This window comes from Topomyia yanbarensis, chromosome 2 (assembly GCF_030247195.1).
Source record: "Topomyia yanbarensis strain Yona2022 chromosome 2, ASM3024719v1, whole genome shotgun sequence".
Classification (NCBI taxonomy): Eukaryota; Metazoa; Arthropoda; class Insecta; order Diptera; family Culicidae; genus Topomyia; species Topomyia yanbarensis.
In genome coordinates, this window is record NC_080671.1 from 348,472,298 (window position 1) to 348,498,673 (window position 26,376).

At 40.4% G+C, this 26,376-nt stretch overlaps 1 protein-coding gene across 2 annotated transcripts in view; it reads left to right on the forward strand.

Moving 5' to 3' along the window:
• Positions 1-7,636: 7,636 nt before the first annotated feature.
• The window catches only part of LOC131684185 (pecanex-like protein 1), a 33,389-nt gene continuing 14,649 nt past the window's right edge, over positions 7,637-26,376 (forward strand). For both annotated transcript variants that reach the window (XM_058966836.1, XM_058966837.1), the window contains exons 1-4: positions 7,637-8,288; positions 21,626-21,795; positions 21,861-24,058; positions 24,131-26,356. In XM_058966836.1, coding sequence (XP_058822819.1) covers positions 8,136-8,288; positions 21,626-21,795; positions 21,861-24,058; positions 24,131-26,356 — 4,747 coding nt within the window. In that variant the 5' untranslated portion in view covers positions 7,637-8,135. The remainder of the gene's footprint in view (positions 8,289-21,625; positions 21,796-21,860; positions 24,059-24,130; positions 26,357-26,376) is intronic.

Below are 26,376 nucleotides of genomic sequence, written 5' to 3' on the forward strand. Positions count from 1 at the left end.
TCTGTTCACATGACCTATACAGCTCAGTTTTAATGTGAAATTTACAAACATAAATTGTTATCAATATATGCGAAATCGTGTTTTTTGCATCGCTTTTTCTCCATTAAATTTGAATGAACGAACACCAATTAAGCACATCAAAATGAACTTGCATTCGATGAGTTTCAAGTTTAGCCAACAACATAAACTCGTAGCAATGTGAACGTTGCTTAAAGCACGCTTGCTGTCATTTTTGGCAATTAGTCGAGCCAGGAAGCCAGCTTATGTTGGCTTCACTCATTTTGCAAAGAAACATCAAAACATTCACGCTCTTGATCGGAAATGATTGTAGAAACATCAAATTCACAACTGTTTTGGTTGTTAACTGCATTTTTCACTATAACTTCTTGTTTTATAAAGAACTCTTCAGTTAAATCTTCCAAAATTGAGCCCCTGTTTCACCATAATATAAGGAAATCAACCACATCATCATTATTGAGTTGCAATCCATTATCTGCTAGCTTCTGTAATTCAGAGAAAAAAAGATCGAAGAAGTATGTTGAGTTTTCTTTGTGAGACAGCCATAATGCTGCGATTATTGAATTTCTCCGTGAGTATCTTACTGCAGGTGGTAGTTTAATCGTTGGTTTAATTATAGTTACAATAAGCGGCCACAAAGATTGTTAAGAATTAGAATTGAACAGGGAACCCCATTGGTATTGAAAGTTAAGCTTATGCCCGTCTTCTGGTACCCCACAGAACTACGAATGATTTTTCCATGTACTATGTCTTTTATTGTATTCTGCACTTTGTTCGATTGTTTGTATTTTTCAATGAAAGCACAAAATGTTTCTGAGGTTCGAAACATCCAGTCGAAAGATATAAAAAATAGTTTTTTGCAGCTGCTACAATTCATACAGCACTCTAAGTTTTCTTCACCGTGATAAAGACCGTAGTTCTGGCATAGATAATGTCGCTTGTAATTTTGTGTTGTGCAGGAGGACAAGAACACTGATAAAAATGTAAACGTTATGCCTATTGATTTTACACATAAATTTTTGCAATTAGCGATGGCATGTGGACACTATTTGCTGGCTCATAAACCTACCCAGTCAAAAAGGGCAAGTTGCTGGCTAACGGGGGGCTATTTGCCAACTCGGATGCGCTAATTGCCCTTCAATTTGCCAGCAAATTGCTGGCAATTAGGGGGCTATTTCAAATGCAACATTTGGGCAATTTGCCGCCGTCATTTTTCAGCCGATCTACCCGCCCTCAAATCGCCCCTAAATCGCCCAGGGAACGCGCCATTTAATCGTCTTTAATTGCCTACTATGGAAATTACAAATAATTCTTATTTTCGGATACATTATCTACTCACATAAACTTATCACTACACTAGGTAATCACAAACAAACTATAGGAAGAATCAAAGGTGAAATTGGAATTGCACACCAAAACTTACCACAATCTGACTATTATTAAGAGTTTAGGTCAGAGATCTTGTTCCACTATATTTACACACGATTCCACAATTTCGCACATTTGTTGGCTAAATGAAATGCACTAGACAAACAAAATACAAGCGAGATTGCGCCAATTGTTAAAAAAAAACAATTTTCAGCTTAAGCCAAACATGAACCGCCATGTTGGAAAAACGCGAAAAACAACCAAGTCTATTTCAGCCGCCAGAAAATTTATCTAAGTGTTGAAATCGCATTTGCAAATTGCATTTGTTCCTAGGGGCAATTAGCACAGGCGAGTTGAGTTAAACGTTAAACTGTTTAAAACGCCTGACCATGTTCGTCCGCATTTTTTGACCGGGTAATGTGTGTTGTACAAGAAATATTAATCTTACATCCTAGATTCGCAAAAAAATGGAAATAATTCAGCTTTTCCAAGAGCGATAAGCGATTTTTTGATAATGATAATGTTTTGTCTTTTGTGTTCAGAAATCCCAGGACTAAAATTCGTGATTAAGTTCAGGAAATGTAATATTTCTTTCGTTCGACGTTTAATTATCCGTGCAACCAGTAAAAACCTGATAAATTTACTTTCACTACCAATTCGTCAAATTCAATGATCAAATTATTGAACAAGTCAGCAAGTCTCAGCTGAAAATGTGCTGAGTATTATTGACGTTTGGATAAAAAGTTAATATTGCGGAAAGTTTGGTAACAGAATTGGTTTACTAAATTGATTACCGAACGGCTTGCTGTTCAAAACCCTAGTAAAATTTTGCAGTACTCATTAATTCAAACATGCACGTTCGGTCTACCAAATTAATTTGAGCGTTACATTAATATTGGTACACTTTTTATTAAACATGTGTTAGAGAATGATTTGAAGTCAACGTTGTTTTTATTTTTGTAAAGATTGAATTGAGGCGGAAAATGGTGGAATACTGGTGTTTGAACGCAACTAAAACTTAATTCGAGTGCCCTAATTTTCACCTTGCCATTTGAGGTAATTAGATGAAGAAAGATGACAGACGCCGCTTTAACCAAAGGCTTCAAATGAATAGGGTTATAACAACGACACGACTAGACACTGGTGTTTCAAAACTGTATCGCAAATATGACTACCCCTCAGTGACTCAGGTAACAGGTACTGTCAAATATGACATTAGATTAGAAAATGCATGAAACTTGCAACACTGAATAGCCTGTTATTATTTTTATCAAACAACCTGTTGTAACACTTGGTTACGCATCAGGAAAAAATATTATTGACAACAAAACATTTTTCGATTGGAATTAAACCATTATTTCCGGAAATTATCGGCGATTGTTGCGCTAAAGTTTCTACTTATAACTTGTGAACAATCCAGAACAGCAGCCTACAGTCTCCAACATCGTGAGCTGATTACGTTATGCGCTCCCAAAATCGTAAAAACTATAACGGTCGTAGCAACCGTACCAATTTATATACTATTCCAAGCAACTCACATCCTGGCCAATCCAACTCAGCTTGCGATGACATCAATGTAGTTGCTGAAGCATTCTACTAATACAGCCCTATCAATTTGTTTCTCACTTCCGAGGATCCGCAAACCTGGCAGAAGTCGAATTGCGTTAAAGTTTTGCCGACGGAAGTTGGAACACCTGGGACTATAAATATCAAGTGTGGGTGGAGATTGTTAGTTTTTCCGAGTGTGGGTAGTTTGTCGCATCCGTATCAAAAAACTGAACAATGACAAACAATTTGTGTTTATCTATGGATTGAGTGCTGTAGTGCTTAGCAGCCTAGTACAGGTCAAGGAAATTAAAAAAATCCATGCCGGTCTGACCAACTCGGACCACTGTTTGCTGCAAGCACAACAGCTATGTCGGATGTGTCTACGCAGTGTGGCCCTTGGTCGAGATCGGATTCATTGACCAGTACCAGGATCTGTTATACTTTCGAAGGATTGTTCCCGGGGTTTTCGTTTCTCTCTGTAATCGAATAATTGATCAAGTTTTCAGTATAATTGTTCTTGTTGTCTATCATTCATTGCAGATTCACTCAACAACACTCACCGGTCGGAGTTGATGTCAAGCTAAGCTTACCATTTGGAGAAGTATCATGTTTCATTGATAAGCTAAGTCATTCCAAGAAGTGCGTCTATTTGACAGGACTCCCAGCGTCATCCTGGAGAAAGAATCCAGTATATCCAGTAAATTCATTTTTCTTTGGTGTTCATTTTTCTAGATGAATACGATCAATATCTCTTGTTGAGGCTTATATCATAAAATTCGGTGTGTTGCCAAATGGCAACAGTATGTATTTAAGGGTTAAGAATCATATAAGTACCTTTGCCAATTGCTTGAGGGACACCAGAAGCCTCTCAGTGACAACTACGCTATTGGGAGTTTCTCCATAGGCGTTTCCCGCAAGGCTAGCGGTTAATTATATCAGATTTGATCATCATCGGCAATGATTCATGTCGCGAATTTCGCTTGAATGAATTACCGTCAATTGGTATCTTGTTATATGTTTTAAGCCAACGCCAGAGCAACAGAGACTGCTTAAGGAATGGTCTACCAAAAAAAAGTACTTTGATCGCTGGATGTAACGAAGTTATCAGCCAAACATACCAACTTGACTATGTGGACAGCATGAGCATTTACCAATGTGCTATTCGGATATTTGAAAAAAATGCATTTTGGGTAAAAATCCACACAGACAGTTATTATATTTAAAAATCGATTTTCTCACCGAAATAAAATTTAGCAACCGATTAACATAGTGACTTAGAACAGTCACTTTCGATTCCTTTGGCTTGAGTAATTCCTCGCTTGAAAAAAACTTTGTACTGTCAATCCTGATGGTGCGCCTTCCAAAGAGCTATCTGAGTTGAGATCCAATAAAGATTTTTCTCATACTGAAATTTTCACGTCTTTTTCCGCAGTCTGTCATGTTAAGCTTTTCTGAAAGTACTGTAACGCCAATCATCGCTTAGCTGCCACTCGAGTGGCTCAATGAAAAATAAAACAAAACTGATGAAAATGCATAAGATGTGTATCGAAAAAAAACTTACTCTGTCGCCTCAACTTTTGATTTTACTGACACGTCCTTCTCATTTCAACTTTTTTGTTGCGGAGTAGCGGCAATCGTTTTGTTGACAAAGCAACAAGGTAAACCCACTGGAAGCTTCTTGGAACACTAACTGGGAATACACCAGAATTGGGGCGTAAAGTCTGTAAAATGATGTCACTATGTATCAAAAATGATGATCACGTCCTCAATTCTCGAATCACTGTATATCCTGCTGGATGTTTATGTGAAAACCATAACATTGTTGCTACCTATAGCAACTGAATATCAAAACAAGCAAGTATTGCTGAAAAACATTTTTTTGTTCACATCGAGGGGTCAGTAAATGTATCGGTAACTGGCATTTAATAACTCGAACATTTTTTCTTCGGAAGATTGACGAAGTTGCAGGTCGTGTCGTTGGTTATAACAAATACAAATATTGTATTTGGTTATAATATGATTAACGGGTGTTCAATAAAAGGTAGGGTAGGGGAGGGAAATAGAGGGTAAATGCTGGCATAGAGCGGAAATGCTTCACAGCTGCCGTCTTGTGATGAAATTACTTATGTTATAAATCCCATTTAACAAGATTTCGAAATATCACTTTATTGTACCAAGAAAAAATTCCGAAATATGCCCATTTTTTGAGTTCTCTAGTGGTGTAACCCCTTTATGCGATTTTGAACTGGGAGCTGTTCAATTCAAACATCTTTAACATTCCCAGAAGGTAAAACATGAATTAATACTTATCATGAAAACCAGTGAAATATCCGAACACTGATTTGAAGCGAACTAAATTTGGCTCCCTTGGGGGTAAAGAGGAAACTCTTTTATTCTCATCTGCCAACTGAGTAATTTATCTCCGTTGCTCCACCAGACTATGAAGAAGTAACAACAGTTCATCTAATAAAGGTTTGCTCTGCCATAAGCAAGAGGATTCAGGAATGAGAGAATGTGGTTGCTCTCTGCTCTCTTAGTTACTGGGCAAAAAATATGCACCAAACGAAAACTCATGTTATAGGGGGTGAAATATTTCTCCATCCCTTCGTTGCAAAGAAGCCGCTATGAAACGACGAATGAGGATTTTTGTTGTTGTTTTTTTTTATTTGGACCATTTATTAGGTATATACCAGAATCAAAACAATGATGTTCCTACCACTGATGCCAGCGACAATCCTAATCTATAGTGTTCTGTATCTACTGCTGTTGAAACTTAAAAAACCCAAAGAATGTAATTGGGTCATAAAATGCGGAAAAAATCTTTTTTTATTACATACATCGATAAAGCTGATTTTCGTGATTGCAACAATATTTTTTTCCAACTCAGGAAACGTGGAAATAATATTAAAATTTAAAATAAAGAAATATGTTGACAGTCTGGATTTGACACTATCAGAAGCATTTGACATATCGAATTTCACTACAAATCAACGACAAATGTCAGAAAAAAATTAATACACGGTTTTCTCGCAGGGTTATATTTATTTGAAATAAACACCATCCAATGCAAATAGGTTTTTTTTTCATTTTGGGTGTTGTCTTGATAGGCCAGATGTACCCGAATAGAAATACATCAATAAAACCATGACTTTTATTGCACTCAAAAAAAAAGTAAACGTTATGCCTATTGATTTTACACATAGATTTTTGCAATTAACGGAGGCATATAGACACTATTTGCTGGCACATAAACCTAATGTGTGTATTTACAAGAAATCTCGACAAACATATGATTACGGCCTAAAAGCCAACTGTCAAAATCCACTTTGAATGGAAATTCCGGACAAACCGTTACTAGTCGAACACAGTTCACAACAGTTTATGAAAGAGAAAACTTTTCTCTTTCGTTTACTACCAACATCTGTGATTGGCGCGTAACGGTTTGTCCGGAATTTCCATTCAAAGTGAATTTTGACAGTTGGCTTTTAGGCCGTAATCATATGTTTGTCGAGAAATATTAATCTTACATTCACATTTCATAACTATTAGACACATAAAACCCCATTCTATAACAATATGCACATATAACTTATGTGTGTGCATACATAGTTTATACAGTTGACACGTAGAAGGTATGTGTGCGCGTGATAACAATAGCATTTCTTCTTCATATGAATTTTAAGCGGTTTGAAGCAAATAGAATTAACGTTTGGATTTTTTTCAGTGGGTAACAGTACAGTAATTTTACAATAATTTACATTAAGTTTTAGTGTTATGCTACAATACAAAAACAATAAACTTTAACGTTTTTACAGTAAATTTCAATGTAAAATAGACTTTTACAGTAAAAAAGGGGGGTGGTTATGTATCTTTACATTAAAAAAATCGATTTTTCTCTATACATTTTTTTCTCGAAAACAGTAAAATTTAATGTGAATTTACTGTATCAGTTTTTTGCTGAACAGTAAAATTTATTGTTACATGAAATTTTATTGTAAATCTACTGTGATAGCTTTGTATCGAACAATGTTGAAACATAATATTTATTGTTTTATGGCAAACAGAGATGAACAGCAGCAATCATCATTAAGATTGATGCTAATCGTCGACAGGTTTTCAGTGGTGATCTTGCGTGGCTTAATTTTTGTCAGTTGTCACGGTAAAGATAGATACGTCTACCTTTATCAGGACACATGTTAGTGAACTCGGGGGATTCGTAGAGCCTAAGCTCGACCCTCATTAACAGAAGACAAAGATTAAGCCCGTACGATATTAAGCTTGTTCTAATGACCCTTCTAGATTTCCGATCTGTTTACTTCACATCCTTGCTCTCACTTGAGTACTGTGGCTTTAAGTTTCATAACTTTCCCTACCCAGTAATCTCTAGCTAATTGAATGTCGTTAAAATGTAAAAAATCTTGTAGAACTCAATGCTCGATTGGATTCGTGTTTTGACAGCTAAAAGCGAATACAATCGATCCAAAGTGGAGTCTTCGCAGTTGTCTTTCTGGAGTTTTTATAGTCTGAAATACATAAATATGTGGGAAACCGCGTAAAAACTGACCTGAGTGTTAACAATACAGTAACCAAGACGTGCTTACGAATATTTTCAAACGGAACTGTAAGGAACGCAAAATATTGCGTTTTAGCTGTCAAAACAGCCGTCAAACGATGAAAAGTACAAGGAAAAAGTCTTAAAATTTGTAAAGTGAATCGTGAATGAAAGTAGTGTCGTGTTTAAGATTTAAAAATTGTGCATTATTTCGACGAGAAAATCTATCCTGAAGCAAAATTGTGGATGTATTTAGTTCCAAAGCATCGCTTTCCCCTAAAATTCTGTGGAAATTGTGAAAAATTGAGCGAAATGCAGCAACATTGGGCGATTGAAAATCGCCTTCAGTAAGACGAAAGTTTGCTATTGCAGCATTTCTGCAATCCATAAGTAGCGCTAGCATAGGCCCCAATGTCGGAAGGCAACGAGAAAAATGGTTTATTTTTCTTCCTCGGCTGTCGCATATTAACATTGAATGCCATTTCTATTGTGTTGTAAGAATTTAGTGTGGAAAAAAACTGGGGAAATGGACCTTGGTGAAAGGTCGTCTCGTATGCATTTGTGAAAGAAAAGCAAGTGTTGTTCCAGTGCGTAGGAAGGTGAACGTCGAACGCAGCGCGAGAGAAAATTATGAAATGAACCTTCGGCAATGGGGTCGCAAACCTTGGAAATACTACGACAAGGCGTGCTGGCCAGTTTGACCGGCGGTTGGTTCTACGACGTACATCAGAATGTGTTCTGCAATGCAGTGCATTTGTACATCTGGTTGTTCCTGCTATTCCTGCCTTTCATCATCTACATGGTACGATTTTTTATATTACACTATTACTCAACCAAGAGAGGGGTAAAGAGATGTCACGCAAAACTGCGTGTGAGATGCAAATCCCGTTAACTTATTGGCGAATTTCACTATTCGGATTGACTTCGGTTCAGAGACGTTTCTATTCCATTTATGTAGTCCTCTGAATCTGATGGGAGGCTGTTGAAGCAGCTGCTAGACCACTTACCGACTTCCACCGCGCACCCCAGCGTGCATGGAAGCTGTCTAGGAAATTGCCCACTCTAGCGAAAACACGTCTTTATTTATTAGCTCATTACTTGTATTGTGAACGAACAAGTGAGGGGCTCAGTTGCAAGTGCAGTTTCTTGTTGGTGAGCCACGCGAATCTGGGGGTTGCGTTGAGAAATAGTAGCTCGCTTTCGCTGCAATTTGGCTTGGATCTGAAATATTGTATTGACTTAATTTTTTTAAATATATTGATTAGTCAAACAAGAATTTAGAAAAGTGGATTAAAAAAAGAAAAACGTTTGAAATAATAAAGAATGGGATTTCTATGGTTTTTTCCATACTGTATGATATATATTGCTCTGTCATAATGATGACCGTAAAGACCGGCCTTTGTTAGTCCAATGCATGTTGTGTTTCACGCAACGCTGTGAATGTTTAAATAGTCACTTGACTTGTTTGTCGTGATAGTCTTCGCTTTCGTCTCGGGAAAGTTATTCGCGTTGGTATGTTCGTTTGAGTGTTTTCGAAGATGTTTTGTTCGATTCAGTGCAAGCAAAATGACAGAATGAACGATCTGACTAAAAGGAATGTGAAGCGAATTCTTCTGGAATGGTTGAAGAGACTTTCCGGAGCATCTTTTATTTTATCAAACAGTTTAGAAATTTGTGAAAGGAAAGCACGGTGTCAGGTTCCCGACTCTCTGGAAACCAGATGACTATGTGAATCGACTGTAGTACGAGTTTGGAGTTGAATGAAGCGATTTTTGATTCGCACAAATAAAATGTTTTCAATTTCGTATGTAACGTTCTCGTAGTTCTGAAAAGTGCAGTTCTTGCCGACAACTCACGTTGATTTGGGAAACATACACTACTCGTGTTCAGCGAAAATTTTGCATTAGTCTCAGAAGTTATGGGCACTGCCAGTTGCTTGACACCACTTGAATTTCCGAGCATTAACTGATTTGGTTTGTTCTCTCCGATTCCTTCGAGTCAATCGGCAAGTTAGAGACCTAGAGTTTACCAGTACTTCGGCGTCCACGACTGTCATATGCAGTCCTTCATCGTTAAAATTTCTGTGCAATTACACATACCCCAAATTTGCAATTGAGACTACATCACCCATGTGCAGAGCTCCTGGAGGGATAAAAGTTCATTTCGTTGATACGTTAGTGAATGTTTCTGACAATCCCTGACTAATCTGCTCTCACGCGATTCGTTCTGGTCCCTGGTATTGTGTTTTATTGATGATAAAAACGCAATCGATGGACCTCGTCGAGATACAAATCTTCGAACGCAGGAGATACAGGAAGACGTAGATGAGTTGTAGGTAATCTCCAGATACACTGCACGAGTTGTGAGACAGATGTAGAGAGCGACCCACCTCTTCAGGTTCAACCTTCCGATTCTCACTTGCAGCGGTTCGAAATAATCGATTCCTTTGTAGGTGAACAGACGAACGCGTGGTACAAGCTGAGCTTCAGGTAATAGAGCTATCAGGGGCATTTGTGGGTTGGCTCTTCCAGTTTTATAGCATCGGTACACCGGAGAGACTTTTCTCGACACAGTCTGAAGCCTTGGAATCATATACTGCCGTTATTAGCATACTTGTCCCATGTTCTATGGGATTCTCTATATACATGGGACAATTACGTGTAGAACAGGCAGTATACCCATACCTTATCCCGTTGAATGCCTATCATGATAAGCGTGGTGATGTACACCACGATACCCGCCGGTGAGAGGCAATGCTACAGGATGATCTTTCGGCAATATTATAGAGTACCGTACATCAGCAGACAGATGTTTGGCCTTCCTAACTCGACTGCATTGGCGAAGCAATCCGCGATCGTCCAGAACCGGTACGTGTTGATACAAATCACTACCGCTATCTAACGACCGTGTACCTCATACTCGACTTGCTCGTTACTAGAGCAGCCCCGAATATCCTGTTTTTCAAAAAATAATGGTTCACGTAAGTTACCGCGCGATGTGATCTCTCGCAACGGTTGTAGTCGATCACTGGTCCGAGTACCACGTGCAGATACATTGACGGACGCTTTTCCTTGATGGTTGCTACCGACGGTTTCGCTTAACTCAGCCAATTTTCTTCTGAAAAACTTAGGAAGCTCAGTCCTTTCAACCATTTACTCTTCTCACTAAAATAAGGACTACTTTCGTACTAGGTTTCTTCATCTGCAGGGTTTAGCTTCGACGTGACTCAAGTCCACTCGCTAACGCTGGGGCTTAAAAGTTTCTCTTACTCGATGCGAATACAATGGTTTTCCAGTGTAAGCTTCAACAATCGCGTTCTTTGGCACGGATATTTATCAGGGGCCACCATGTTCTTTCCGGCAACGTGTGTTGCCGCTGATGTCTGCCGTTCGTATGTACATAGAAGAGGATTGGGCGGTTTCACAAACATACACAGACACATGGAATTGGGCTTCAGCATATGTGTCTTCTATAGCACCAGGAAAGTAACAGCTTGAAATAAATTCGATTATCTTTGTCGTCAAAAGTCACTATCGTCAGTTTCATCATTCCAATCTGCACCAGTCCACAGAATTGTATGAACACGTTGCCGTGGATCACAAAGGATCGGAAAGGCGTTTATAAGCTTCCATTTTCCCGACGGTTTTCAGCTTCCCGGGATTCGGGAAATAAATGGAAATTTCCCGGCAAATTGCGTGATCTCGGGAATACAGCAGGAAAAAAATGAATGATTTTACTTGAAAACAAAAGAATAAATTGAAGTGTTCAAACCGTTTAGTTGCATGCATATCTGTCCTAAAAGAAGTTGTCGGAAGATGCCAATTTGGTAGACTACACATCATTGAATCATTTGATAACTCTTCATTCAGTTTGCACAACAACAACTTCTTTTGATGATTTTTCTTGGAAATATATGTAACCTACATTTGGTAATTACGATTACGATTGGAACGATATACTAGAAACAGCTGCCGGAGTTACTGTCTAAAATTCCAATTCGTGCCACAACATTTCGATGGAATGTGATCAATTCAATGCAAAGCACCTTCGCTGCTTCAGGGTTGTGTGCAGTTATTCCCGATCAAATGAGAAAACGTGATATAAGGATTTCATTTCCGTCACAGTAGGATCAGCATCATTCCGAATTAAGTATGAATCAAAATCAAGCAGATAATGGACGAACTGTGATCTATGGATAAAGTTTATCATCGATTTCCTGTTACGAGCGAGTATCTGGATTGCTTGACCCTAGGGCTCTTCAAAAATCCTGCCTGCATCCTTGAAAGTGACATTCTAAATATTGTACCTAGGGGCAATCAGTGTTGCTAAAAGAGCGAGAAGCCAACACACCCTCCTCGTTCGCCAGCGAGCGCGAGACTCACACTGTATGCTCCCTACTGCTGTACACACGTTTTCGAAGAACTCTCAAATATGTGACGATCCGCACGAGCTGCAAATATGCTTGATTCATGTGAGTTATCTGCCTTCGCTATAGGCTCGTGTGTCACTCGCACTCTTAACGGCTCGCTAGATTTTAGCTCTAACGGCGAGTGGGTTCCCATGATGGGACTCCTCGGCTGCGAGTTTTCACTGCATGCCACCCACTCCCGTGTGCTAAGCACTTTTTACAGCTCTGTGTTGTTTATTAGAACAGCTCGTATACACTCTTTTAGCAACTGGGAGCGCTCGTAAAGGAGCGAAGGGATCAGGTACGGCATTCTGATGAAATCCTAGAACAATGCAAGCAAAAACTAACTAAACAGTGCGCGCGTTCGCATTAAATTGTCATTGCATACATACGTTATCTGTCTATACAGGTTTATACCGGTCGTATTTAAAGAACAAATTAAATATATTGTTTTTCATTTTTTTTTTAAATATGTAAACAAATTATAAGTGCGGTGTCTTAAAAAAACTTGTCTTTTAAGGGACGTCTAGTATAAAGTGCTCAAACTGAAAGTAATTTTGTTATACGATTTTGATGGCAAGGTGACAATGGACCTCTCGTTAAGGTTTATGTATATATTCATTATGAATGAAAAAAAGCCACACGTACGAGCGTTCGAAGAGAAGACGTTCAACCATTTCCATGTCGAGGAATGCCGCGGAGGACATGATAACTCTGGATACAATTGTCTGAAATTAGAAATTCAATAAGATTTTTAAAACATAGACTTGTAGTTACTCGATGAACCAAAAAAAAAAAATATAGAACAGTTGGAATTTCGGAAAATGGCATAAGAAAAACCGAAAAATAAAATTCGTTCACTTTTCTTCAAAATAACGAGGAAGATTTTTGTATTCCATTTTCCCTTAGTTCATCGATTACACATGTTATGCATTCTCATAAAAAATTAAGTCAATTCGTTGAATGGTTTTGGAGCTATCGACAATTTTAAAAATGCGGTTTCGAGAAAGATGCTATTAAAGTTGCCGATAGACTGAAATCGTTGAAACGCATGGTTGTTTAGAACAAAAGAAGATCAGTGTGGCCACCGAGACTGCACTGGGCTTTTCTAGAGGTTCAATTAAACAATTAAACAATTAAACGAATAAAAAACAATAATGTTTTTTTACCCACTACACCAGGCAACCCCTTAACCTTGCGGAAGTCGCGCTAGTGCACTGAGTGCACACTGCTCTGAAAATCTAGCGAAATCGTCTTAGAGCAACAGCGGCTGCTCGTTCAGTGGGCCATAAGTGCGACTTCCGGAGGGTTAAGGAAATAATACCACATATTCTATAAAAGTCCATGCTGGCTAATGGGTTTGCATTTTTGTACCGATTATACACTTCTGAGCAGAAGTAAAGAGCGTATATTACGCACTTCTGGGCAGAAGGGAAGCATGTATGTGATATCCAGCAATAAAATCTAAAGCTTTTTAAGGATAGTTTCTTTTTTGAACAATGAAAATTGGAAACACGAATTTAATATAATTTATTGAAAAAAGTAAAATAAAACTAATCTGCTACTACCAATTTTACTAAGATGGTAAATGGAATAAAGTTGCGTCCCACTTATATATAGTAAATTATCGTGAGTAATTATTTGAACAGTATTGTGCAAACTTTTTTTTTTCGTCAAGAAGAATCAGTATTACCGAGAATAATGTTGTTCAGTCATGTTCAAATCTCAATTAGTACAGATTTATAAAACTTTGGTATATACTTGTTGAAATGATCTAAACCTAAAATTATGTGTATGAATAAGAGAAGCAAGTGAATCACGATAGTAGGAATTAATTCAGAGATATTTCATTTCTTTAGGCATTTTAATTTTCATTTAAATTCAGCATTTTCAAAATTTTCATTTTCAGCATTCCACCAAAACGCTCAAAGAGAAACTATTTTCATTTAAAGTTTGATTTTAATAATTACCTTAACTATTCTTTACATTTTGACTATTAATTCTATAATTTATCATCCCACATCCATGTTTTTTGTCAAATTTAAATATTGAATCATCCTTTATACTATTTAATTGCTATTGGAAATAACTTTTTATACTTAATTCGGCAAAACAACCCATTCGGGAAAATACAAATCGGCAAAATAAACCAGTTAATTCGTTATCTGGGAAAAGTCAGCGTGAGGAGTTGACGAGCAAGTAAAAAATACTATTTCAATGCAAGTATTGCTTGAGGCACAAAAACTCGATTTGAACCGTATTACGCACTTAACATTCTACTAAAAAAAATATCTCATAGACTGGTTATGTCGACTGGCCTGTCTATGAGAGTACCATCTCTATAACTTCAAATACATGTGTTTTGACAGCTTGCAGTTTTCAGTAGCAGCTTGATTACTCACACTTTTAAAGTGCAGAGTTCAGGTTAGTGAAAAGTGCGCAAAATCATTCACTAGAGATTTCTTCTAATATAGTCCGCTGGTTGTATCAATTTAGGACTGTGAACGAATGTTTTAGAATATATAACGCATAGAGTACTTTTCTTACAGCTGATAGATTTGCTCTGATTCCGTCGTAATTTGGAGGACAAGGACAGTGTATATTGGAATTGGTCACGAAATATTCAATAAAATAAGTCCTTATGTTTAGAAATTCACTTTATGACGGTAGTCGATCTCCTACATACATATTCTATAGAAGCCAATGTTTGTTAATGGTTTTGAAATTTTGCAGTGAACCGCATTAAATACGTTTATCTTGAAACCATGTATTTTATCCGAATATCCGATTCATTTAATGCAAAATGTACCAGGAACATAATTAAAAATAATCGAAGGTCTTTTTTGACGGCTGAAAATAAACCTGACGCGACTCGCGGTGAATAGAAAAAATATTCATTCAAATATCCCTTCTTATTCATTCAGTTGAATATCGTACAATATATTCATTTCACTAATTATCTAGGAAAATGTTTTCAAATGCCGGTAAAGCATATGAAACAACAATGATCATCGCTTACATTGTGCTAGGGCCTTCTTTGATGCATTTGATTCGTTGCTGCACGGTCGCTTCGTGTAATAATCGAAGACGAATGAAAATCTGCATGGATGAATGGGCGGTTTGTTCGTTTGACGTTTTCAGCTGCGTCACTGAATATTGAAAATGAATTCGGCTGAATATGATCAATTTTCATTCAATGAATTTGAATATTTTTAACTCTGACCAGGAATGTATAATACCCATGATCGTAGATTTGTCCCGTTTTCTTTGCGATTTCCTATCTTTATGGGACTGACTCTTGTAGTAACTATTTAATTATTTTAAGAAATGCATATATGCAGCATTGAGGGGAATTATATATATTTGACATGTTAAGGTTCCACATATTTAAAAGTGTCAATCCAAGCGATTTTGCACTTTTTTTTAAATTTACGTTTTAACGCAACTGCATTTCATTCGGGTGCGTTTATTTTCCTTTTCCGTTATACCAGCGTCATGTCAACCTCAATGCAGACGATACATTAGCTTCCATCAACGTAAATGTCAACGCCACGTCGTCGTTCCATCAAGATAAGTTGAATGCGTCTCTCGTTCACACTTCCCGTACGTCAAAGCATTCCGTGCTGTTGATGTTGTGTGTGAATACCTACATTTAACTGCATATAACTAATTTTGACGTTCCCATGACGTGCTGTACCGGTGACGAAAGCCAGGCGTATTGTGCAAATCGATCTTCAAACAGCCGCGGCTTAGACTTTGTACATAAAATATCCGAATAAATTCATTTTCATACATTATTGGTCTACCAACGAAGAACGAAATGCGAGTGGGAGCGAGAGCGCTAGCGACTGCAAGAGAGCGAGTGAAGGCGAACGCGCTTAAGAGTGCGAGAAGATACGAGTGGGTTAAAGAGCGCGAGTGACTACGAGTGGGAGCACGGACGAGTGGTAGCAGCAGTAGGAGTGAGCGCCAGTGGGTGGGTGCGAACGAAAGAGTGGGTTTCAATATGTGCAATTTGAGTCGCTTTTGGCCGACTGGCACTCGCAGAAATTCTACCCGGCTGGGGAGTGAACGAAAGAAAGGCATGCATGGAGAACACACGGATACGAGTGTTGGGCGCAATGAGAACACGCGAATGAGAAATACAAGAGTTATTTTTGCGAGTTCAGCAACACTGGGGGCAATTTCAAGACTATTGGCATATGTTTCCGAATATTCTGAGCAAAGACAATTTAAAATTATGTGGTCTGAAACAACTCCCTAACATTGTACTAAATGCTTAATTGTTAAACTAAAACTTTTGTTTGAAACCTGTAAGTTTAATTCATACAGTTCCTGAAATTCCCTATTCCATATTTTTTTTCTAATTCAATGCGAAATTAATAGTATAAAATAAACTTTCAGTTAGGAATATTTCCGGTATCACAATCTCGAATATTTCAGAACGATTCTAAGTTAGCACACATCAAACATATCGACGGAACCAAGATACTACGTACTAAAGGCTAGATCATTTAAGAACAGAATACTTGCAAATGCGTGTATTTTAACCGCCTATCGAGAAATTTTGTCGCACATCTTCTTCAGTCGCGGTCTTGGCAAGCAAATTCCAGCAATTTTTCATCCGACCGATATCACCAATGAATACTCCCTTCAGCTTCAATTCCCGCTTCATTTGCGTTCAATATGCGTCTGTGATCAATTTTGTGAATTCAGCTTGAACAGCCAAATCATTTCTTGCCAAATCATTTTTTTCTATAATTCATCCGCGAAAACAAACTGTAAACCGCGAGAATTAGCCTTGTAAAATTCGAGCCCCGGGATCTATTTGAAATTGGTTTTCGCTCAGTTTAGCGTACAGTTTTTTTGCCATTATTGCATATTTAGATCTATGGCGAATAAAACAAAGATCAATTGTCCTAAGTGACTTGCTTGTGTGAAACCTATAGGCATTTCAACTAAGATTGAGCCTGTGGTACCAACCTTTCAAAAGCTGCAGTAAAATATTGGATCTTAATCAACTATCCAACGACTGAGAAACAACTCTTCTCAACAGGGTGACCTTTAATGAATGTGGTTGAATCAACACTTGTAACACTAGTTTACAAATTTAAAAAAGTTGTGATATCCTCAACTTTTCTTTATAATTTCCGTAATAAAATGGCCCGCTGAAAACGAAAATGCGGTTGAAAAAATTCTGTATGGAACATACAATTGGCAACTAGCCAATTGGGGAGTCACCGGAAACCTTGGAAACTACATCAAGGACTACCTCAACAATCGTGTCTTCCGGGTGGGAGTCGGTAGCCTACAATCCAGAACGCATGTGGAAGAAAACGATATCCCACAGGGATCCGTCTTCGCCGTCAGCATGAACTCCCTCTTTGCATCTCTACCGGGGGGGTTTATGTTTTCGTCTACGCCGACGACATCATAATCGTCGTAGTGGGAGGATCGACCGCTCGAGTGCGGATAAAGCTCCAAGCCGCAGTAAACGCCATCGGAAAATGGGCTGAAACAGTGGGGTTCAACATAGCCGCCGCCAAATTCTCAGTATCACACTGTTGCAATTCCTATCATCTAGCCACTAATAGACCGGTCAAGCTCAGAAATACACTTATCCCTTTCCGCAGGGAACCAAAAATACTCGGTATCACGCTGGACCGCCGTTTAACTTTCGTATCGCACTTCGGGACTGTCAAACGGGACTGTGAAAGCAGGAAACGCCTCATTCGAACCATCAGTGCCCGGCATCCGACATGGAACAGGAGAACTGCTCTGAACGTCAGCAGTGCGCTCATCAACAGCAAAATATTCTACGGTATTGAAATAACCAGCCACAATATGGAAGGGCTTATGAGGATCCTTGCTCCCCTGTACAACAGAACGAATCGGTTGGCCTCTAATCTAATACCGAGCACTCCCGCCGAAGCAGCTTGTGTCGAAGCTGGCATTCCCCCCTTTCGGTGGGCGGACGCTAGCATCATAGCATCATACGCTCTGGGATTTCTCGAAAGGACTTCCTGTAGCTCTTGTGCCCTCCTGAAAACGGCTCAAAATATATTCCTGGAATACACCGGCACAGACCTCCCAGAAATAGCTCGGCTCCACAAGACTCGGGACTGTCCCTGGTACACGAGAAGTCCGAACACCAACACCAACCATCCAGGTCACGGGGAGCAGGCCCTCCCCCGAGGCCTGAGCGGCCAAATTCCTAGAACTGATGAACCAACGATTCCCGAACCATGTCCGGATCTACACTGACGCTTCTAAGCTGCAAGGAAAAGGTCGAGTTGGCGTCTGCGGAATAGGAACTGGTCTGGCCTACCGCCTTCCCCACAAGCTGCTCCGTTTTCTCGGCAGAAGCTGCTGCCATTAGTCTCGCGATTGCAAGGAGACCAGAGGGAATACCGACTATCATTCTGACAGACTCTATGTCGGTCAAATCCGCCCTGGAAACGGGAACATCACGCCTCCCTTACATACAGGCCATAGAGGATACCTGCAATCCATTGACTACTATATGCTGGGTACCCGGTCACTGCGGGATCAGCGGGAATGAGGAAGCCGACTCATTGGCAGCTTGTGGGAGACAAGCCCGAAGATTGCTGACCAAATTGGTCCCATCGACCGATATCATCTCCTACTTCAAAGCAGAAACCATAGCTCACTTTATTAACCACTGGAGGAGCCAACCCGGACACCTCAAAAAAATCAAGGGAGCACCGGAACGATGGACCGACCGGAGTAACAGACTCGAACAGAGAGCCCTCTACCGCCTACGAGTGAGGCACACCAAAATAACTCACGCACATACGATCCTTCGAACTGAAGTCTGCCAGGTATGCCGAACCAGACTCACCGTGGAACATCCTCTGGTAGATTGCCTAGAATTTCAAAACCTTCGAAACCTTCATCAACTACCGTCTTCAATCCGATACATTCTGGCCAACGACCCGTCAAGTGAGGAGACAATTATCTCGTTCTTGAGACACGGACTGTTCGCCTCATCCGCTCTGCAGTATTCCAAAATCCAAAGCACGCCAGCGACCCACAACGAACAACCTATCAGTCAGCCTTTAGAATATCGCCAATGAAATTCACAATGAAATGTAATAATATGTATGCACTTTATTATCTTCTCGGGTGAATGACCAAGTAGGTTAAAGCCCGTAATAAACAACCAACCAATTTTAGTGAACCTAGTCCAAAAGTATTGGATGAATCGTATCGATTTTACGTAAAATAAAGATCGAATATTTAGTTTTCCAATTTTAGTTTTAAATATTCAATTTAATAGTTTTAAGTAGAAATTCATAGGCAATAAATTTCCCTAACCAAGGTTGAGGGGTTTGACGATATTGCAAACATCATCAGCCATATTGCGTGCATCAGCGCTAAAGAACAACTGCTTTAAGATGGTTATTGCATTACGCCTCGATAGTGGTGCATCGAGGAGACCGAGAGGGCTTATGCGCTTTTTTATGTTCTATGTTTCTTCATACTCTGCACCTGCGCATAGAAACCACTGGTCTCTGCGCGGTGATGTGGCCGACTGGCAGGTCGACGTACATTGACTTTTGCTGTATGCCGGCCACATAATCTTATAAGCTAAGTCAATCTCCTAAGTCTATTCTTGAAAACATCACTAGAAACATAAAAATCGAAATAGTCATACACACTATTGAAAACATTACACATCGCCCTTATGGGTTCGTTCTGACCGTACTCGGTGCGCTGAAAGTCGAGTCTTAAAAAGTTACGTGATCTAAGGTTTCTGGGGGGTACGTTGATATTGATTTGTGAGAGAATATCTGGGGCATCCATTTGGCCAGTCAATATTTTCCCCACAAATACCGCTCTGAATGTATTTCGCCTTTTTGCCAGAGTTTCCATATCGAGCAGACGACAGCGATCAATGTATGGTGGTAGCTCTGTTGGGTTACGCCACGGCAAAGTTCCAAGAGCAAAGCGGAGGAACTTGCTTGTACTGCTTCAATTCTGTTAGTCCAAATGCTCGTATAAGGACACCAAATGGCTGCGGAAGCTTCCACGACAGACCGAACAAGTGAAAAATACAATGCCCGCAGACAATATGGATTAGTAAACTCGTTGGCTATTCTTATTATGAAGCTAAGGTTTCTATTTTCCTGTGCTATAACGTGAGAGTAATGGTTTCTGAATGTCAGTTGCGAGTCCAGGAGTGCACCAAGGTCTCTGATAACTGACACTCTCTCTAGCAATTGGCCGGCGATGTTGTAGCTCCAGAGAATTGGATTTTTTCTGCGCGTGAAACATATTATAGAACATTTGGACACACTGAAAGCCAACAAGTTGCGATTACACCAGTCCTCTATTGACCGCACAATGAGAAAGAGTTTGAGATCATCAGCATATATGAGTTTGCACCCTGGGGGTATAACATAGCAAACGTCGTTGAAGAATAAAGAAAAAAGCAACGGTCCGAGATTGCTCCCTTGAGGTACACCCGACAAGTTGATGAAGCTATATGACACGTTACTTCCTAATTTCACAGACAGAGAACGATCTACGAGATATGATTTAAGCCATCCTGTAAAATTTGATGGAGCACCCAGCCGCTCGATCTTTGCCAGAAGAAGAGAGTGGTCTACACGATCAAAGGCAGCTTTAAGATCAGTGTATATAGTGTCTACTTGTGATCCATCTTCGATGTTTTTAATACAGTACGATGTAAATTGGGCTAGATTGGTGGTTGTTGACCTGCCTGCAAAAAAGCCATGTTGGTCCTTCGATATGTATGCTTTGGTCTCACGAAAGAGCATATTTCCTACTAGGATCTCAAACAACTAGACCAAATTCAGGGCGCGCAGTATCTCGAATAGCTTCGGGAGGACATATACCCTCCTTAGCTTTATCTGACCGGGAAAGGTCGCTGCTATAACATCTAAGTTCTGTGGCAATCATATGGGCATCGATGGCAGAATCGTGCTGATTACATCAGTCGGAAAACTGGGCGGCTTCGCCGTGTTGCACTAGTTGCTATGTACTGTAGTCAATAATGGGTACTCAGAACTCCAGGAAGCATGATCAGTTGGCGTTTGATCTTCAGGATTTCTTGTCACATTTGCATTGTGATACTTTTTCTGAGTTTTAGTACTTTCTGATAAAAATTTTCTGGGTTCCTTCTGGAATTTTTTTTTCTGTAGTTTGGTACTTTCGGGAAAGTAGTTTTCAGCGATTTGGTACTTTCTGGAAAATATGTTTCTGGAGAAAAAACTTCGGCTTTTTATTTTCTGGGGAATTGTTTTCGGGGAAATGTTATAGAATCTGCCAAATCACCCTAATAATGATCACAGTACTTATGCAACTTATGCAAAATGACCCTTACTTTACGCGCATTTACAAATTATACCAAATTATCATTATGCTATATGACCGTTTTCTCAAAAAAGAAAAAATGTTTATGCAAAATTTACCCTCAGTATGAACGCATCTCTAAATTATACCAAGTGATATTATTACCAAATGTCCATTATGCTAACTGATGTTTTACCAAACGTCCTGGACCCTATAGATCTTTCAAAATCCGCATCTGCGTTTATACTGCCCATGATCGCATATTTGTCCCGTTTTCTATAGGATTTCCTATCTTTATGGGACTGATTTGCGATCATGGGCAGTATAACTACTTTATAAATTTCATTGTACTAATTATTAGCTTTCATTTCTTCTTTTTTTATTTCCTTCAGTATTTTCCTACTACTGTGCTAGTATGGAGCATCTACTGCGTATTGATCGCGATCATCATTAGCTTTTTCAAGTTCATCAATGTGGCTCTGCACCGAATGTACGATAAGGCTCGGACAATGTCCGATACGAACCTGAAGAAGCCAGTGAAACCAGCACGCGAGACTTCTGGGTAAGCTACATCAGTTAAGCGATTGGCAATATGTACCGGTCTAATATTCTATTGTTAATTTGTAGAGAGGACGATGCAGGTATTGAGATGCAAATCATTAGGACAGCGGAAGTTGTGGAAACACCTCCGGTGGACATGTCTTCGCGAACTTCAGTCGAACGGCATAGTGATGAAATAAGCTGTGCCAATAGTGCTATATCAATTGATTATCAGGAGCGGGTTGCCAGTACGATTGATCTGAAAGTGGATGTGCATCGGAAAAATAGTTCCGAGTCCAGTGATAGTAATGGTGCTGGCAGCGTATCAGCAGTCGATGGTAGCAGCGGAGGGAAGTATTCAAAAGCCGTAGCACTTGCTTCGATGGCACAAACACTATCGACGGAAACCTGTAGTACGTCAACTCATAAACGCTCCTTGAGCACACCAAACCAAGGGAAATCATTAGATTTGAGCACCGACAATCAAGGCAAGGGAAGAGAAAAGGCTTTGGTTGATGCAGAAGATGGTGCTATTGGGGGCGATACGTCGAAGGATGGTGGGAAAAAGAGTGCAACTCTGCGAAGGCACCAATACAAATCGAAACGGAAACAGCGTTTTATGAACAGTCAGCTGCAAAGACAAATCTCTCTGGACTCGGAAAAAATCGGCATGGGCATTGCTGATGAAGCGGCAACTGGAAGTGCCCAACTTCAGAGACATTTGAGTTCGGATGATCAAAACAACAAATCAAACACCTCACTGTTTCATCATCACCATCATCATCACCATTTGTTAGCCCTACAGAATCTCGATCCCGATTTATATATGGATCATAGTTATACAAAATCGGCAGTCCAACTGGCGGTTGAAAATATTCCCGGAGAAACTACGAGCAAGATGTACCAGTTGCAGCAATCAACCCCGATTCGCCGTGATTCGAATAGCACAATGTCAGCTCTGCAACTGCCAACCATGGTAGGTAACTCTTTTGGAGTCGTCTCTGGGAAAAATAGACGACATTCTAATGTAAATGCTAGTGCTGCCGCCGCCGGCGTTCGTCCTTTGCCACGTTCATTAACGTCAGTTCGACGAATTAAAAGCGCAGCGCTAGAAATCTGCAGTCCGTCTTCGATTTCCAATTTGGCCCCCACTCATCCGAATAGCGTCGAAGTGATAGGAGGACAAACTCTTCGAAATCCACAGCACACGGTAATTCCGCCGCCTAGTAAATGTCTTTCCCGAAATCCACACCTTAACCTGTTCCCAAAATCAAACGGAGAGAGCACCATCGGTTTGATGATGTTGGCATCTGCTGCGAACGCCAACTCCTCCAATATCGAACCAGTTTATCCGATCGCAGAGCAAGCCGATGAAAGTACTCCAGTTAAGAATCAGTCGGAAAAACCAGAAAAAATCGTACTAAATTTCGACTCGGACGATGCCGGTGAAGAGGATGACGATGACAATGACGATGAAGATGATGACGATGATGACGAGGATGATGATGAGGATGACGATGAAGCTATCGATCGACTACGAGGGGTTGTTAGTGAAGATGAAGGGGTTCACACAATTCACATTCATCGTCATCACCATCATCACCAGTATCCTGGCTCTTCCGGAATAAGTCGGCAGCATTCTCAACAATCCAATCCACCCTCGAACTCGCAAACATCTCAACAGGGTACGGCAACCGAGGCAGAAGATGTTGAACAGGATACTGAGTCGGATCTTGAGCAACCAGCATTGCAATCGACGGATTCCGATACGGAAAACAATGCTGGCTCGCGTTCACCGCTACTTGAACCCCGTAATCGAGCCCCGCTAGTGATCGTGGAAGCTAAAAATCCATCATGTATCATTCCCGCGGTCAGTACGATTGAAGCAGGGATCGCATCGTTGAAGCTCTCAAAATCGAACGAGATGATGAAAAAGTCCTCCGCTCATACCATCGAAGATTCACCTGTAAAAACTGGCTTCGAAGAGAACGGAGGTCCTTCGTCTAGTGATTGGGAACAGGCGAGTGCCAGTTCGAAAGATTTACTTATTACGAAAGAGCGACCTGGACAGTTAGGAATGAGTGAAGGTGTTTTGACCAAATCCACATCCGTACCGGCGAACGACCCTACATCCGGATGTGTGCCAAGTGGACAAAATAAAGGTCAAGAAAAATGGTTGGAGTATGATGCTGCCGTTGATGAAGATAATATGTTCGCTGGAGGGGAGCCAAAACCGAAGAAAGACAACAGCAGAAAGGAGTTCGAAAAAGAAAAGAGTGGTTCAAGTAAGTATATTGCACATTGGCGTATTCTCCAAATTCGCACAAAAGGCGTGACAATTTATTCTTTCTTTATAGCATCCTCTGACACGACCGTTGCCATAACTCGTAACCTCGGAGCGATTCCGAAAACTACATCCAATCGCATCACCAGCCGTCGTTTAAGTGCAGAGGAAAACTACCCAAGCACCAGCAACAAGATCTACAACCGGACTCTCTCGCAGAGGCTATCGGCGGAGCGCATTCCGGAGAATGCAACCGCTGCTCCGTTGATTACGTTTCTGAACTACCGCTCGGAGGTCCCTATTCCGCCGATCTACCTGCCCGGTAACAGTTCACTTTCCGAGCAGCAAACCTCGAGCTTCACATCGTTTCGAAGGCCTAACGCGTACGGTTCGGAACGAAGTTACCGACAAATACAATGTCGTCTGCGGATGTCCCGAAGTAAACATCCGGTGGTATCGATGGAACCGAATAGCGGAGCCGGCCCAAGTGGCAATAATGGTGGATCGTTTCGAGACGATGATAATAACAATTATAACTACTGTATCGACTCGATGGATAATCCAACGACGTCTAGCAGGAGCGTCGGTGGTTCCAGTACCATATTTCATGATCAAACAGAGGTGCCTTTAAATTTATTTGTAGACGAATCGGAACGTTGGGTGCAATTGATTGAACGAGCATCGCTTGAAGATGCGATCAAAGAACGAATGGCGATGAGTCGAGGTGGAGTAGGTGGCGTAGGACATACGTGCGATAATAACAACACTTCGATTAATTCATCCGGGATCGACAAAGCAATGGCCCCGACGGAATATAGTCTGTCCAGTGCACAAAGTGCAATCGATGTCGTACCGCGGTCAATGTTTGGCGAGCCGCAGATACGACCCAAGCGGTATTATAAGTTCTCCATCAATCTGTTATGTTTGAAGGAGGTGAACATTTCGATGAACCGGTTGCAATTGTTGGCATTGTTTGATCGTGATACGAACTGGTTTCAAGTGGCACTGTCAATCATACTTTGTACCCTGGTTTCATTGCTTGGTGCAACCGTACTGTATCTAAAGTTCTATGAGGATCTCTATGCATTTATCTTTTGCTTCGTAATTGCTGGTAGCCAGTACTCGTTGCTGAAGAGTGTTCAACCTGATGCTGCCTCGCCGATCCACGGTTTTAATAAGACTGTCACATACTCGAGGCCCATTTATTTTTGTCTGTGCTCTTCATTGTTACTGGCAGCGCATCATATGCTTCGAGACTACCAAACAGGAACGGAATCCGCTAGGGATAAGGCCGCATTATTTGGATTTCAAATTTCCATCATCGAGTTTCTTCAGTGCACCCAAAGTATACTGTCGGTAGTGATACTGTTGTTTCCGTTTCTGTTTAGTTTGGGATTATTTCCACAAATTAACACATTCGCCATGTACCTGCTTGAGCAGATCGATATGCACATTTTTGGCAGTAACGCATCCTGTAGTCTGCTATCGTCGTTTCTCTCCGTCCTTCGATCGTTTTTAGCTTGTACATTGCTGTTTGGACCAGCTTATGGTGGACTTTCGGAAACCGGAACTCAGCATGTTCTGTTTTCCATGTTTTGTGCATTTTTAATTACGGTTTCCTACCACTTATCACGATGTACCAGCGATTTTACCTACATTTGGGCCATTATTAAATCTAGCCTTATCGTACACCCGGATTATGATGATAGCAGTAAAGAAGATTCCAAAATGTCAACCGATTCGGATGAGAACAAAATGGCAGCTGAAAGTGAACATCAGCGATCGACTGACGAAATACGCAAAGACTTGGATGAAGAAGCAAACCGGGAATGTACCAAGGAGCTTGATGATCCACTACCGAAAAAGCTGCAGTCAACGGTAACCGCTAGGTTGAAGAACGACGCAGTTGTTTGTGTGGTTCTGTCAATCATCATCTTCAGTTTGCACTGCAGTACTATTTTTACGGTTCTTCAGCCCGACATTAACTATGTACTGCATACAGGGGCCTGTATTCTGGGTTTCCTCATCCATTACATCGTACCGCAACTTAGGAAACATTTACCATGGCTATGCATAGCGAAGCCCATCCTTAAGCCCAAAGAGTTCGGTCAGTTCGAAGTGCAGAACTTGTCGAAAATAATGTGGTTCGAAACTATGTACGTGGGATTGTGTTTTTTCGAGCGCAACGTACTCTATCCATTGATCTTTTTGAGTGCACTCACAGCTGACTCGGGGGCGATCGCGCACAAATTTGGCCTCACGGTGGGAACGACGCTGGTTGTTGTTAGCGGATTAAAATGTGAGTACCAATCAATTGAA